This window comes from Leucoraja erinacea, chromosome 33, assembly GCF_028641065.1.
Source record: "Leucoraja erinacea ecotype New England chromosome 33, Leri_hhj_1, whole genome shotgun sequence".
Taxonomy (NCBI): Eukaryota; Metazoa; Chordata; class Chondrichthyes; order Rajiformes; family Rajidae; genus Leucoraja; species Leucoraja erinaceus.
The window spans coordinates 7,530,084-7,547,369 of NC_073409.1; the positions used below are offsets into that span (position 1 = coordinate 7,530,084).

General features: G+C 45.4%; 1 protein-coding gene across 2 annotated transcripts in view; it reads left to right on the forward strand.

Moving 5' to 3' along the window:
• igdcc3 (immunoglobulin superfamily, DCC subclass, member 3) overlaps positions 1-14,620 on the forward strand; it is a 100,623-nt gene extending 86,003 nt beyond the window's left edge. The window contains exons 10-14 of one of the 2 annotated variants that reach the window (XM_055661159.1): positions 4,424-4,612; positions 5,990-6,094; positions 9,249-9,387; positions 11,632-11,842; positions 12,595-14,620. In XM_055661159.1, coding sequence (XP_055517134.1) covers positions 4,424-4,612; positions 5,990-6,094; positions 9,249-9,387; positions 11,632-11,842; positions 12,595-12,801 — 851 coding nt within the window. In that variant the 3' untranslated portion in view covers positions 12,802-14,620. Of the gene's footprint in view, positions 1-4,423; positions 4,613-5,989; positions 6,095-9,248; positions 9,388-11,631; positions 11,843-12,591 lie in introns of both variants that reach the window. The other variant, XM_055661158.1, reaches the window with a different exon arrangement.
• Positions 14,621-17,286: the final 2,666 nt, after the last annotated feature.

Here is a 17,286-nt window from a genome sequence, read left to right on the forward strand (position 1 = left end):
CGTGGAACCGGTGATGCGTTGGGCAATTTTCACCACCCTCTGCAATGCCTTCCGGTCGGAGACAGAGCAGTTGCCATACCATACTGTGATGCAGTTGGTAAGGATGCTCTCGATGGTGCAGCGGTAGAAGTTCACCAGGATCTGAGGAGACAGATGGACCTTCTTCAGTCTCCTCAGGAAGAAGAGACGCTGATGAGCCTTCTTGATCAGAGTAGAGGTATTGTGGGTCCAAGAGAGGTCATCGGAGATGTTGACTCCCAGGAACCTGAAGCTAGAAACACGTTCCACCTCCGTCCCGTTAATGTGGATGGGGGTGTGCGTGCCGCCTCTGGACTTCCTGAAGTCTACAATGAGCTCCTTGGTCTTCTTGGAGTTAAGGGCCAGGTTGTTGTCAGCGCACCATGCTGCTAAGTGCTGGACCTCCTCCCTGTAGGCCAGCTCATCGTTGTTGCTGATGAGGCCAATCACCGTTGTATCATCTGCATACTTGATGATGGTGTTAGTACCATGTACAGGTGTGCAGTCATAGGTGAAGAGGGAGTAGAGGAGGGGGCTCAGCACACAGCCCTGAGGAACGCCGGTGTTCAGGGTGAGGGTTGAAGAGGTGTGCTTGTCTAACCTCACAGACTGGGGTCTGTTGGTTAGAAAGTCCAGTATCCAGTTGCAGAGGGAGGGGTCGATGCCCAGGTTACCGAGTTTGGTGATCAGTTTTGATGGAATAATGGTGTTGAATGCTGAGCTGTAATCGATGAACAGCATTCTTACATAAGTGTCTCTGTTGTCAAGGTGGGAGAGGGCGGAGTGAAGTGCCGTTGAGATGGCATCCTCCGTACTCCTGTTCTTGCAGTAGGCAAACTGATAGGGATCCAGTGTGGGGGGTAGGCAGCTTTTGAGGTGTGCCAGGACCAGCCTCTCGAAGCACTTGGTGATGATGGGGGTAAGTGCAACTGGGCGGAAGTCGTTGAGGCTTGCCGCAGTGGAGTGTTTTGGCACTGGCACGATGGAGGTGGCTTTAAGGCAAGTGGGGACAACTGCTTGGGCAAGTGACAGGTTGAAGATGTCAGTCCAGACGTCTGTCAGCTGCGCAGCACAGGCACTGAGCACGCGCCCGGGGATGCCGTCAGGGCCAGCAGCCTTACGTGCATTAGTCCTACTCAGTGCCACGTACACGTCGTAGGGGGTGAGTGTGAGGGGTTGGTGATCGGCAGGTAGCACAGCCTTGATGGCTGTCTCTAGATTGTCCCTGTCGAAGCGGCCATAGAAGTGATTCAGCTCCTCAAGGAAGGAGGCGTCGCTGGATGTGGGGGTGATGTTGGAGGGTCTGTAGTCCGTGATGGCCTGGATGCCTTGCCACATGCGTCGGGGGTCGGAGTTGTTGTTGAAGTGCTCCTCAATCCTGAGCTTATGGCAGTGCTTGGCCTTCCTGATGCCCCTCTTCAGGTTAGCCCTGGATGAACTGTAGGCTCGAGCATCGCCTGACCTGAAAGCGGTGTCCCGTGCTTTCAGCAGTAGCCTGACCTCGCTGTTCATCCATGGCTTCTGATTCGGGTATATGGTCACCTGTTTGAGGGAGGTGACACTATTGATGGTGGAGTTTATAAAGTCCAGAACAGAGGATGTATAGGAATCAATGTCCGTGTGAGAGTCAAGGGTGGCCTGGGCTGCAAACGCCTTCCAGTCAGTGTTTCCAAAACACTGCTGAAGTGTGAAGTCCGCTTCCTCTGACCAGACTTTAACTGTCCTTACATGGATAGGGCAGCTTTGGTGGGATATGGGCCAAACATTGGCAGATGGGGCTAATGTAGATGGGACATACTGGTTGGTGGGGGCAAGATGGGCCAAAGGGCCTGTTTACACACCGTATGACACTGACTCTGTTACTCCCTGATTGTGCCAATACATGTTGCCAAGTTAACCTGATCTCACAGCCTGTACATGATCCATATCCCTCTATCCACTGCTTTTCCATGTGCCTATCTAAAAACCTCTTAAACGCCACAATTGTATCTGCCTCTACCACTCCTCGTGGCAATGCGATTCAAGCCCCACCACCCTAGCGCATCGCCATTAAACATTCCCCCTCTCGCCTTACAGCCATGCCCTGTAGTGTTGGACATTTCCACCCAGGGGAAAAACAATTCTGACAGTCTAGCCTATCTGTGCCTATCACAGTTTTATATACCCCTGTCAAGCCTCGCCTCAAACTCTGCCACTATGCGTGATCGCTGATGCCAACCAGCAATCACCATCACACTACACACCAGGGCCAATTTACAATTTACAGGAGCCAAGTAACCTATAAAACCTGTATATCCGGAGAAAACCCTCATGGTCATGGGAGAATGTACAAACTCTGTACAGACAGTACCCGTGGTCAGGATTAAATCATGGTCTCTGGCTTTGATGAGGCAGCAACTCTACCACTGGGCCACTGTGCCGCCCTTACCCATCGAGATGCTGCTGGTGCGACACTTTCTTGGTTTCTGCGACCCTTGAGTTGAAACTGTTCCCACGGTGAGCAGTTCCAGAATCTTTGACCCAGTGATGTCACGATGATGTAGGGGTAGAGTTGCAACCTTACAGCGCCAGAGACCCAGATTCGATCCTGACTACAGGCGCTGTCTTTGCGGAGTTTCTGCGTTCTCCCGGTGATGGCATGGGTTTTCCCCGAGTGCTCCGGTTTCCTCCCACACTCTAAAGACATACAGGTTTGTTTGTTAATTGCCTTTGGTTAAAAAGTGTGGGATAGTGCTAGTGTACGGGGATCACTGGTCAGCGCGGACTCGATGGGCCGAATGGCCTGCTTCCACGCTGTATCTCTTAACTAAACTAAACTAAACCATGTTCCCCGTTGTCTTCAATCACCCCAAAGGTTACACCTGTGGGCATGGGAGGTACTTTGAAGGAAGCCTTGGTGTGTGTGATTACACTGAAGATACACAGTGTCGTAGCTTAGAGCTGTTCAAGACTGGAATCATAATAGGCAGTCTCAAGGGAACCAAAGTGAAATCATTTCAATTTTAATTACTGTTTCTGCTAATTAAGGCAAAGGGGAATAAATGCAGGGCCATATCAGTTGTTGAACATCAGGGATCGCACCACTCACAGTTAGAATCAAATCCTCTTTGTTCATTAAATTAGTCCATAAAACTATGCCATAGTCTGAGGAAGGGTCTCGACCCGAAAAGCCACGTATCTATGTTTTCCAGAGATGCTGCCTGGCCCACTGAGTTACTCCAGCACTTTGTCACCAGGAAACCTCCTCTGTTATTACATTGAGCATAGATTACAGCCTTCAGAGACGCAATCTTTTTTGGATTTATTGAGTATGAAAATAATATTATGTATGGAAAAGAAAGAACAATAAACTTGCAGAGTGGTACTGAAGAGGATCTTGCAATAGGCTTGAAGACAATGCCATTTACATAGCTTAGAAAAAGACAATTTCATCCAACCAGACTCTCCCTGGAAGTATGTATGTGCTTCTTGAATCTCCTCATCACTTCCCTTATATGACTCTTTAAGCAAAGGTTTAAATTTGCATCTCCCTCAGATGTATACCAGCTTCACTTTAGTTGCTTCAATGATAATTGTACTCACAGCTTCCCGATGTACTGAGTTCCACAGTCTCAGAGAAAACAAGTTTCTTCTGAATTTCCTAATTTAGAGTCATAGGGTCATACAGCACAGATACAGGCCCTCGGCCCAACTTACACATGCCGACCATGATGCCATGTTTACACCTGTCCCACCTGCCCGTTTTTGCCTATATATCTCTAAACCTTTCCTACCCATGTACTTGTCCAAATATAATTTCTTGGTAACTATCATGTAAACTGCCTTCTTTATCCAGGACAGGCTGGATATTAAATTATGACTACTTTCTTATAAAGTTTGGAGGTCATATCGTGAGCACAGGATGTTATTTGCATCTTAACAAGAAGCTTTCCACTGCACCTTAGTACAGGTGATAATAGTAAACAAAACTATACTAACTAAATTAAGCTAAACTGAACAACAGTAATCATGGTGATAGACACAAAAATGCTGCAGTAACTCAGTGGGTCAGGCAGCATCTCTGGAGAGAAGGAATAGGTGACGTTTCGGGTTGAGACCCTTTTTCAGACCTTATTCCTTTTCTACAGCGATGCTGCATGTTTGACCCGCTGAGTTACTCCAGCACTTTGTTGTAAACCAGCATCTGCAGTTCCTTCCTAAACAATAGCCACAGTTCTGGGTCAAGATTGTAGACTACAGACATTTACCCTGGTGCTGTGAGACGTTGCACCTTGGCGCATCCATGAATGGTGGTGCAGTGGCACACATCAGTGGTTGACCTGGGTGGATGGTGAAAGCCCAGGAGCATCTTGGTGATGCTGTTCATTCAACATAGATACCACTGTGTCCTGTCTTTCTCTTTCAGTTCCGGCTGTGCCAGCTCTTTTCATCAAGGTCCTGAACAATACCGCCATCCAGGTCGCGTGGGAATCCAGTATTAAACTGGGTCAACATGAAGGATTCAAGCTGTATTATCGTCGGATCCATGGGGCGCTCTTCACTGGGCCCGTGCTCCTTCCCCGCAACGTTACTTCCTACAACATCACTCATCTTGGTAAGAAATCCACCTGTGTCTTCGCAGGGTAAAGCTTGCACCTTTCGGCATCAGGGTGGCAAGGCGTGAGTTATGCGGATCGATCATCATTTTGATGGATGATCAGATGTGAATGTACAAGGCATGATTAGTAAGTTTGCAGAAAACATTCAAGTGGGCAGTATCATAGATTGTGAAGATGGTTATCAAAAATCACAGCAGGGTCTTGGTCAGTTGGGTAAAGTGGCTGAGGTATGGATGCAGGAGATTAGTACATTGGCATTTTCTGAAGTCAATTCAGGGCAGGACCTTTACAGTGAATGGGGAATACAGCCCTGGGGATTGTTGAGGAGCAGAGGGACCAAGGAGTATGGGTGGATGGTTCCTTGAAAGTGGAGTCAGAGCTGGAAAGGGTGGTCAAGAATGCTTTTGGTTTGTTGGCCTTCATCAATCAGGGTATTGAGAATAGAAGTTGGGACATTATGTTACATTATACAATACATTGCTGAGGCCACACTTGGAGTACTGTGTTCAGTTTTGGTCACCCTGGTATAGCAAGCATGCCATTAAGGTGGAAAATGTACAGAGAAAATTTACAAGGATGTTGCCTGGACCCAAGGGCCTGAGCTATAAGAAAGGGTGGTCAAGCTAGGACTTCATTCCTGGGAGCACAGGAGACTGAGGGGTGATCATATAGAGGTGTATAAAAGCCGTAAGATAAGGGTAATGGAAATTTACACGTACAGAATTATTAAATTGCCTCACATAAATTTGCAATAGGGAACAACATTTGCTCTTACGGAATCTCTTTGTAAATGAAACGAAATAAATTAAAACCCCTGTCCCACAATACAAGTTCATTTCAAGAGTTCTCCCGAGTTTGCCCTGATTCGAACTCGGAGATTTACGGTAATGGCCACTCGTTGAAAAATCTTCACGAGTCTTCCCGTGCTTACCTGCCGTTAGCGAGTCTTCCCGAGTACCTGGCGTTAGCGCTAAGAGACGTCCCCGAGCTCCGACGTACCCGTTGCGTTCATTCTCCGTGCTTACTACGAGTTTGATTTTTTTTAACTCGGGAGAGCTCTTGGAATGAACTCGTACCGTGAGACAGGGCTATACGTATCTTTAAACTTGGGTTTTTGGTGCAGTGCCGATATTTTGGCTTTTTGCTGCGGAACTTCACGATACATATGGTTTTTCCAGGATTACACCTCTCCAGTAACGCAGGGGAAGCTTGTTAGTGAAAGAGGGGATGAACTGAAGGAAAAATAATAAATAAATATTTTCAAGCACTCTTTGTCATGGGAATGTGAGCTGAGCTGTTTGTGTGCGTAGAGCAGTGTACTCTGACCGTCTATTTGACGGAGTGATTGTAAAACTGAGTTTCTTTTCACCCAGACCCTATGATTGCTTATGAAGTGAAGCTTCTCGCTTTCAATTGCCATGGAGATGGGAATTCCACAGTGCGCTTTGTGACTCTGCGAGATGCCACTGAAAGATCTGGTGAGTAACAGGAGCCACGATTGGCATGGTAGGAATTTGCAAACAATATCTGGTCAGGCCTTTGGCTCAATATTGAATGTAATCTGTTTTAGAATGAACTGCAGAAGCTGGAAAATCGAAGGTAGACAAAAATGCTGGAGAAACTCAGCGGGTGAGGCAGCATCTGTGGAGCGAAGGAAATAGGCAACGTTTCGGCCAGATGCTGCTTCACCCTGAGTTTCTCCAGTATTGAATTTAATCTGACTAGCCCAGCATTTCTCAACCTTTTTATCCTTACCTAGAAAAGTCTCAGGGAACCCGTACATAAAAATTATTATATATCTTATATTAATCTCTTTCGTTCTCTTTCATAAGGCAAACAATATATTTTTCTGATAACTGGTTTCAGCAAAAAATAACTTTATTGACGATTTAAAGAAAACCCGACTGAAATCCGTCACGTACAGTTCCTGTCCACTGACCACTAAAGGCCGCTTCACACTGGTGTCGTATATACGTCGCTAAATATAATCCCTTTGCATATTATACTTTTAAATGATACTAGACCAAGTGCAGACCCGTTGGGTCTGATCCCCCAATGCACCCGTTCCCTACCCGTAGCCCCCACGGGAGACATGGTACTCCAACTCAAGCCGTTCCCGAACATAAGATTCCAGGCGCTGGCCTGCAGGAGGCGACAAAATGAGTGAGTGGGGGGAGAGAAGGATTTAATTAAAAATGTGTACATAAACACGACAAAATTTAATCAGGAGTGGATACTTGGAATGAAAAGTGAAATCTCTACCGAAATGGAAAAGATCTCGGCATTTTTGCGTCTGGTGTTGGCGTAGTAACGAATCAAAGGCTGGCACCCACAAGACAGGCAGAAACACACACACACACACACAGTTTTAAATATAGATTGATTTATTTAACTTTGTATACAATGTTGCCGCGTTGACTTAAAAAAATCTCGGTGTTTGTGCGTGTGATGTTGGCGTAGTAACGAATCAAAGGCTGGCCAGGCAGAAACACACACACACACACGCACACAGTTTTAAATATAGATAGATAGATAACAGGTTGAAGACTTTATTATAGTCCCCAAGAATTTTCCAAGAATATGCCGTATGTGTATAATAAAATCATGAATATGAAATTAACCACAAACATGACTCAAAAATGCATTTACATATGATTAGCCTATCTATCACTGTTTCTGTCGGAACCCCCAGCGACCTCTCGGTGAACCCTACTGTTCGCTTGTTTGTGCAATTGTTCCTGACCAGGGATGGAAGTTATTCCTGGGGCTGACACTGTGTAGTATTGAAGATAATGTTATTGATGATATTGAAAAGCCTTTCTCCAGAGATGTTGCCTGACCCGCTGAGCTACTCCAGCATCTAAAGTTTCATCCTACCCACTGCGTAGTATCGAGACGTTTCTACAATTTCATGGTTCAAGTCAAGTCGAGTTTACTGTTGTCTGGCACAAGTACCACTGTGCTAGTACAAAGAAAATCTTCCTTGCAGTAGCGTCAGCAGCACATAGACTCAGTCCATGTCCGTGTCATGAATCAGTCAGGTGGTTCCGGCAATGGGTAAAGACACAAAATTACTCAGGAGGCGGCGCAGTGGTGCAGCGGTAGAGTTGCTGCCTTGCAGTGCCAGAGACCTGGGTTCGATCCTGACTATGGATGCTGTCTGTATGGAGTTGAAACGTTCTCCCCGTGACTGCATAGGTATTCTCCGGGTGCTCCAGATTCCTCCTACACTCCAAAGGCATGCAGGCTTGTACGTCAATTGACTTCTGTAAATTGTCCCTAGTGTGTAGGGTAGAACTAGTGTACGGGTGATCGCTGGTCGGCACGGACTCAGTGGGTCAAAGGACCTGTTTCCACATTGTACCTCTAAACTAAACTAAAATAAACTACTCCTAAAGGGAATCAACTGCCTTGTGGCTCTAGTGACCTGGGTTTGATCCTGAAATCCTCTGCTGCCCATGTAACACCTTCTCCCTGGGACCAAGTGCGGTTCCTCCAGGTTTTCCAATTTCCTCCCACATTCCAAAGATGTGCGGATTGATGGGTCAATTGGCCAGGGTAAAATTGCCCCAGTGTTAGCTGAGTGGTAACTAGCCTGGGGGAGGGAGGAGAATGCAATGGATTATTGTAGGATTGTGGTATATGAATATGAAATGGTAAGTGCAGATTTGGTGGGCGGGTTGGGCCTGTTTCTGAACTGCATGACCCTATGAACACCCAACCAACATTGCTCTCTTCCCTCTTGCTGCCAATAATAAGATTAATTGTTCATTTATCTTACTGTTCTTCACGGGACATCGCTGGTACAGTGTCTAAAGGCATAACTGTGGTCACGTTATTTCACAAATGACTCATTGTGTTAAAATAATTCAAGATATATTTACCCAGATTAATCAATATGCAACTGCAAAATTAGGAAATGTCAATAAATGCAATACTTTCCAGCAATCTCTGTATCCTGTGAGATAATGAAACATAAACACATTATCACTTGAATATATTAAATGAAATGTCAATAACATTTTGACAAACAATAAAACTGCAGTTATTTTAACACACATAATGCTAATTGACCAATTGGATTCAAGATGATTGGATAGATGTCAAGTTAAATTGTTAATCGGACATGACCAACATTGGCCTTTTCGAGCTTGTCTAACATTGTGGGAAACTTTTATGAATAGGTAAAGAGTGCAATAGGGAAAGAGATTGGAAGCTACGAGTGAGAGAAGAATTGATTTAATAGATAGAAAGATGGTGCAGTGGTAGAGTTGATGCCATCTGGCACCAGAGACCTGGGTTCGATCCTGACTACAGGTACTGTCTGTACGGAGTTTGCACGTTCTCCCTGTAACTGCGTGGGTGTTCCCTGGGTGCTCCGGTTTTTCTCCCACACTCCAAAGACGCACAGCTTTTGTAGGTTAATTGGCTTCAGTAAAATTGTAAATTGCCCCCATTGTGTCGGATAGTGTTTGTGTAATGGGTGATCACAAGTTAGCCCGAACTCAGTGGGTCGAAGGGCCTGTTTCCTCGCTGTATGTCTAAACTAAACTAAAGATCTCAGGGCAGTGAGAGAGGTGAACAATTTCATATAAAATGGTCGTACATTAACAAGAGACGATTTGTTTTCAGTTCTGAACACTCCATGCGATTGCTTGAAAGAAGAACACAGCAGCAAAACATCCACCACCGGCATCATCATCGGAACACACATCGGTGTCACCTGCATCATCTTCTGCGTTCTGTTCCTAGTTTTTGGATACCGTGGAAGGTATACATACACTCCAGAGAATACCGAGAGCAGACTCTGAGACGCGTGGGTAGATGGTGTGTGCATGTGTGATATTTAGTTGAGTTTAGTTTATTGTCACATGTACCGAGGTACAAGTGAAACGTTTTTGTTGCGTGCTAACCAGTCAGTGGAAAGACAATACATAATAATAATAATAATAATAACTTTATTTATAAAGCGCTTTTAGACAACATCAGTTACCACAAAGTGCTGTACATGGGAAGTCAACAAAAAGTTATTACAAACTACTAAAACCATTAAGACGACAGGACTATAAAAACAGTAAAAATTAAAAGACATTAAAAGCACTAAAACAGGAACAAAGTCTCAGCCAGTGTCGAAAGCCAGTGAATAAAAGTGAGTTTTTAGGGAGGATTTAAAGATGGACAGTGAAGGGGCCTGTCTGATCTGCAGCAGCAAAGTGTTCCAGAGTGCCGGGGCAGCAACAGAAAAGGCATGATTACAATCAAGCCATCCACAGTGTACAGATACATGGTAAAGGGAATAAAGTTTAGTGCAAGATAAAGACTAGTAAAGTCTGATTAAAGATAGTCCGAGGGTCTCCCAATGAGGTAGATAGTAGCTTAGGACCGCTCGCTAGATGTTGATAGTTGTTCAGTTGCCAAATAAGAGCTGGGAAGAAACTGTCCCTGAATCTGGTGTGCATGGCCTACCTAGTCCATGATAGTTTGCACATATGGAATGTGAATACAAGTCTTGAAGGTTCAGGTGTATAATCTGGATTTATATTTGAGTGCTTTTGCCAAGATGAGTTTTGAATTGTCACATGTACCAGCAACAGAACAATGAAAATCGTACTTGCAGCATGTTCCCAGACCCATGAACGTAATATCACATAGATAAATATATAATAATTATTAAAGATTCCAATAAATTAATGATCATAATAATAGTACAAATGCTGGGAGTCATTTGTGCAAACGAGGACACAAGTCCATGTTGCTGAGTTTGATGTTGTTCACTGTTCAAGAGGCTGGTGGTTGTCAGGTAGAAGTTATTTTTCAATCAGGATGCCATGGTTTTCCTGCTCTTACACCTTTTTGATGGTGGAGGAGAGCGTGGTCGGAGTGGTGTGGGTCTTTGATATTTGTGGCTCTTTTGAGGCCATGCCTCGTATCGATCCATTCGATGGTGGGGAGGTCAGTACCTGGGATGGGCTGAGAGTGACTACCTCTCTCTGCAATCTCCTCTGATCAAGGGCATTCGAGTTGCCAAACCAAGCCGTGATGCAATCATTCAGTATGTTCTCCACAGTACGCCTGCAGAAGATCAGTATTCTTCAACACACCAAATCCCCTCAATCTTCTAAGGAAGTAGAGACATGGATGGGCTTTCTTTATGATTGCATCAAAATGCTGGGTTCAGTACAGATCTTCAGACAATACCGTCCCAGGAACTTGAAGCTGTTGATTGCCTTCACCTCAATGTCATGTTTATTTTGCACATATTGTACACACACAAGCACTACATGTTTGTCCTAATGTCCTTAATTATGGGTAGAACAGGAGTGTAGTTCCATTTCCTTCCATTTCATCCAACAGTGCATTAATATGTCTTAGTTTTGGTCTCCTAATCTGAGGAAGGACATTCTTGCCTTAGAGGGAGTACAGAGAAGGTTCACCAGACTGATTCCTGGGATGTCAGGACTTTTATATGAAGAAAGACTGGATAGACTCGGCTTGTACTCGCTAGAATTTAGAAGATTGAGGGGATCTTATAGAAACTTACAAAATTCTTAAGGGGTTGGACAGGCTAGATGCAGGAAGATTGTTCCCGATGTTGGGGGAGTCCAGAACAAGGGGTCACAGTTTAAGGATAAAGGGGAAATCTTTTAGGACTGAGATGAGAAAAAATATTTTTACACAGAGAGTGGTGAATCTGTGGAATTCTCTGCCACAGAATGTAGTTGAGGCCAGTTCATTGACTATATTTAAGAGGGAGTTAGATGTGGCCCTTGTGGCTAAAGGGATCAGGGAGTATGGAGAGAAAACAGGTACAGGATACTGAGTTGGATGATGAGCCATGATCATATTGAATGGCGGTGCAGGCTCGAAGGGCCGAATGGCCTACTCCTGCACCTATTTTCTATGTTTCTATGTTTCTAATATGTTACTGCGAATGGACTGAACATCTAACATGTGCAATAAATGATATTTTTACCATCTGTGAACTCAGCCTGTCCTCTGGCCCATGTATTTGCAGGTTGCTAATATGTAAACATGTTGAAGATGGGCTGGCGACCCCTCAGGCTCCGTCTCGGGCCCAGAGAAATCCCCAAGGGCTTGCCATAAACGGTGGAGTGGGCAGAGCCAGGGAAGAGTTCACAGCCAACAGGAAGATGGCGGATATAAATGAGTTGGAAAGATTGTTTCCTGCATCACTTCCCAATGAGCACCAGCACAAGGGAATTACGGTAAGATGCGCTTAACTTAACTCATGATCAATGGAAAATATAATCAATCTGGCTAACTCTTATTCTCCAGAAGATAAGACACACAAAGCTGGAGTACCTTCTTCAGAATCGAGAGGCGCAATGGGTGATGTTTCGGGCTGAGACTCTACTTCAGACTTCAGACACATCTCCAGAGATGCTGCCTGACCCGCTGGTTTACTCCAGCATTTTGTGTGTATCAATCTAGCTGGCGTCTCCAAGAAAAAAAATCAGGTTTTGAAGTATACACACATGTGAGCCTGAGGTTTCTCTCCAATTAGGAACAATTTACAATCTTTACCGAAACCAATTAACCTACGAACTTGAGGTAGACACAAAATGCTGGAGTAACTCAGCGGGTCAGGCAGCATCTCCAGAGAGAAGGAACGGGTGACGTTTCGATTCTCGAGGGGCCGAATGGCCTACTCCTGCACCTATTTTCTATGTTTCTGCTGAGAAATTGTTTTTGCAGATGTTAAAGTTCAAATGTCTATGTGTTTTATTCCCTATTTAATTCCCTGTGTTATTAAATTATAATATTCATTCTTGTATACCCTCAAGAGATAGGAGGCAATTCAGTCTATTAAATCTATGCTTGCTCTCATTCAATGAACAGTGGCGTGTGGAAGAAGAGCTGCTGTATAAGTTTATTTTTACACTTTTATGTAATAATTGTTTTTGCTTCTATCCACCTCCCTCCCCTCCCCGTATTTTTATTTTTCTGTATCCAGCAGTCAACTAACATCTCGCCCATCTCAGAGGAACAGCCCAGTCTGACCTGCCAGAATTCTGCATTCCCACTGGACGAGTTAGTGGTGACTCGGGAACCACGGGCTACGTTTGAAACTGTTGTGCAGTGCTCTTTAGACTGCCCCGAATCAAACGTTAAACAGCTCAGCTTTACAGTAGCAAAGGACAATAGTTCTGGAACCACAGAGTGAAACTTTGAGTGCGGCCAGGTCTCAGTGCCTCCCAGTAGGCGCACGCTGAAACGGACACAGTCATATTTATCGCTTTCTCCTCTGACGGCATCTTTGTAGAGCCGTCAGTCTCAGGTCAGCTCTAATTCTTCTGGGCTTTGGTGACTGCCAGCTCTGTTTGTATCCTCACAAACTCAGGCATGTTGTAATGAAGGTACATGGGTGCAGTTTATCTCCGACCCTTCCAAGGATACATTTCCAGGCCTGCGGCCACTAGATTGCGGCCTCACCATTTGCTTATATTTCTTCATCTTATATTTTGCCTGCTGGTCCTGTGCTCTGCGGTGAAACCATTGCTTTGAAGCCAAAAGACCACCTCCTTCACTTGAGCAAGGACTCAGCAGTCCGTGCAGGGATTAGATGGATTTTTTCCTCAATGTATCAACCTCCAATGTATCAACAAAAGCTTCATTAGATTCAGCACCGGATTCCCAACAAAAGTGTCTGGTGGGGCCTAACGCAGGCTGGTAATAAGACTTGGAGAAACAACTCAAAGAAAAGTTTGTTGATTATAATTATAAACTACCTCAACCGTATTGAATGTGTTCTAAGGAAGCTGTTCCATTTGGTATCTTCCTTTCTACAAGTAGAAGAGCACTTGATCAGTTCAGATGCAGTGCTACCTCAAGACCTTGCTCGTCTGCCATAGAGAGCAAGGAAACGCCCGAAAGAGAAAGAAAAAGCACTTCCAAATATAAAGAGAAACATTCTACCTCAAGTTTTATAGAACTCCGTTCTGTGTTGTGGGACTGTTTCCCTCCATTATTGTATGTGATGATTTAACCAAACTTCCAGCTTGCTTCAGGACAAGGCATGGAATCAATGGTCACTGCATTTTTATTTTGTACCTTACGCTGTATATAATAGTCACGTCTTTATGTGTGTTTTTCTTTGTTATTATTTTTCACACCACAAAGGTGTTGGTTGTCTTGCTCGTCGGAGAATTGTTCCGTTTGTGGTTCTTCTGCAGAAGGACATCACCAAAGACAAGCTTTCGAAGAGAAAGGGAGAAGGAAGGGGTGCTGGCTGCCCATTGAGTAGCCGGCACTTTGCTGATCAGAGCAGCCACCCCCTGCTCGCACGCCTCAGTTAGATCCGAGCTCATTGTAAACAGAAGGACAACAATGTAGCCAGTGTTGAGCCCAGCATTCCCGCCCCGGCTCCTCACAGACCTCCCAGGATTTCAATAACATTCAAAAGAATCAGCGAGCCTTTTTGCAAAGGGAGGTTCACTGCTGACATCACGTACTTGCCTTCAACCTTTAGGTGACCTCCCTTTGTGTGGAGGAGAGGCATTGACGCCGGCCAGTCACCACTAAGGCATGAGGTGCGAGCAGCCACGACACTGCACCATGCCTGTTGAGGCACAGGATGACCTGACCAGGGCGGGGGGGGGGGAACTATGTCAGCAGTAGTTCCACTGGAGGCAAAGAACAGCGTAAATCATGGATGTGAAGTCAAGTGTTACAACAAGAAACTCTCGCCTAAGGCAAGTTGGGGCTTAGACTAGTTGACCTCCAAGTTGACATGCCTGGAAAAAAAAACCTGCAGTGTTTCAATCGGAATTAGAGACATTACTGGCGTTTTGTGCATTTTACAGTTTTATTGTCCATGTGCGTGGCCGAGTGCTTCTCATGCATTAGTCTGTGCTCAGTCTGGGTAACATTAGTCTCTACTGAGGAAGTGGTTGTTAGCAATGTCCAGGTAGCTGTGACCACTCCGCGAGCAGTTATTTACTTGGGTTAAGTGGAAATAGTTCTTTTTCAGTGGATCCCCTGTCCTACTTTATGCCCCTGTCCCACTTAGGAAACCTGAACGGAAACCTCTGGAGACTTTGCGCCCCACCCAAGGTTTCCGTGCGGTTCCTGGAGGTTTTTGTCAGTCTCCCTACCTGCTTCCACTACCTGCAACCTCCGCCAACCACCTGCAACCTCCGGGAACCGCACGGAAACCTTGGGTGGGGCGCAAAGTCTCCAGAGGTTTCCGTTCAAGTTCCCTTGCAGGCTGATTAGATGGCATGCAGTCAGCTACAGTTACCTACCTCAGTGTTATCATCCAAATCCGTCCTGCATGCACCAACACAAATCAACGTTAGGTTTTAATGTTCTCCCTAGACTCCACTTGCAACCATATTTAGGCTTGTAAAATTTTTATGATCTATTTGAGGTGACAAAAAAAACTCACCTAGACATTGGAATTCACCTTTTTTTGGTTAAGACCAGCGCTGATTGGGCTTGTGAACACCTAGAGTTAGGCACTAAAGCAGCCATGTGACATTCCCAATGCATTCCTTGTGCACAGCACACACTAGTTGTGCCATTGAAGTGCCCAGTGTTGAGGGCAGCTAGACCCTAAAGAACTCCTGCCCTTGGGATTTGTGTAGAAGGTGTCATGAGAGAATAGAGATACAGCGTGAAAACGGGCCCTTTGGCCCACCGAGTCCACGTCGACCCCATACACTATCACCATCCTACTCACTAGGGACAATTTCCAATTTACAGAAGCCAATTAACCCTCAAAGCTGTACGTTTTTGGAGTGTGGGAGGAAACCGGAGCACCCAGAGAAAACCCACGAGATCACGGGGAGAACGTAGAAACTCCATACAAACAGCACCCTTAGTCAGGATCGAACCCGTGTTTTTGGCGTTGTCGGGCATCAACTCTACTGCAGAGCCATTGTGCCATTCGCGAGGAAGCAAACGTGGGATGGGTGGGTGGAAGTGATCATGTGATGGATGCCAACCACAAACAGGCGTGTATCATGTGATCACTTGGCCTGCTCAGATCCCGAGACTGAATGTTCCTGAGACGCTGCCAAGTGGAGGCATTAAGTTGAACACCGGTGATGGGGGCACCACAGAATCATCCTCACGATGCCAACCACACACTCGGCAGATACTGTGTGATCAGTGTCACACATCCGACTTGCCTCACTGCTGTTTCTCTACTTTATCTGCACCTACTTTAAGTGGACAGTCAATGCTGTATGTTTCCACCCAAATGCCCCAGGCTCTGCAGAGCAGGGGATTTGGGCCATGCAGCCAAAGACATAATAGGGCATACAATTAATTTCAGGCAAGTGTCATTTACTAAGATAAATCACGCAGAGACTTGCTCGGGACAATTTCCCAATGGGTATAATTTTATCCTGGAACGTTTCACTCACACACGCAATCCTATTTCTATGCTGCAATTCCTCTGCTGTAGAACAAATCCATCACCAATTTTCCGGCACCTTCGGTTCTGGAACCTGTCTGGATTATCCGTTTTGCCTGACCAACAGAAGTCATGGCCTCCTAGCAGAGTTCAACGGTACACGAAAGGTCAGCCTAGGCTGCTGACGGGCTGAGATACCCGCCCGCAAAGTCAGCCTCAGAAGCCGGCTATGGGAATAGACCTGCCGGCATCGAATTCAACCTGCCAATTGGCCGCGGAAGTCCCAATGAGGTTCTAGGGGCCACATTTTTTGGGGGGTACTTCCGGAGGCAACTGGCCTTTTCTGGAAGGTCCTCGCTCAGTGTTGCGAAATTGTGAGGAAGTTCATCCTGAAGATTCTCTGTGCTGATCCCCAGAGTGGAAATATTCCACTAATGCCACCTATCCAAACCTTTCATTGACAGAAGCTTGATGGAAATTGACACTAGGTATTTGTGCACACAGGGTATATCTATATCACTCAAGATAGACACAAAACGCTGGAGTAACTCAGCGGGTCAGGCAGCATCACTGGAGAAAAGGAATAGGTGATATTTCGGGTTGAGAACCTTCTTCAGAGAACCCGAAATGTCACCCATTCCTTTTCTCCAGAGATGCTGCCTGACCTGCTGAGTTATTCCAGCATTTTGTGAATATCTTCACTATATAGCAGCATCTGTAGTTCCTTTCTACTCTATATCACTCAGATGCATATCCTGTAACTCTAAACTAAACTAAATCGGCCCCTACACTGTAAGATGAGGGGAGTATGCCCTGAACAATATGACAAGTACTTATCGCCACAAACGCAACTGTAAAAATGTCACAAGTACAAGGACAAAATACAACAAAGGTCACAAATGAATGGAAGTCACAGGTGTGATGGAGTGTGGGAAGAGTTGGTACACTGTTGGTTTCATCCTAACACTGTTAGACACACTGCGTTCCTCACCCATACTCATCAAACAGTGTGGGACATGCTCTGACATGGGGCTAGTATTTGCTTTAACAGTACTGGAGTATATACTTGGGGTTTGGCTATCTCAGGGATGCATCATTATTTGCTTTAGTTGTTCAATGCAGAGTAGTTTTGCGAAGACAGGGTATTTTCGTACTGTTAGTCTGAAGTATTTATTTGCAAGTCTATGGCTCTCTTGCTGACAGAAAAATGCTGAACAAGTTTTCTTTCTGTTTGGTGGTGAGCTTGCGATCTGCCCGCCAGACTTCAGGATGTTGAAGGGATTGGAAATG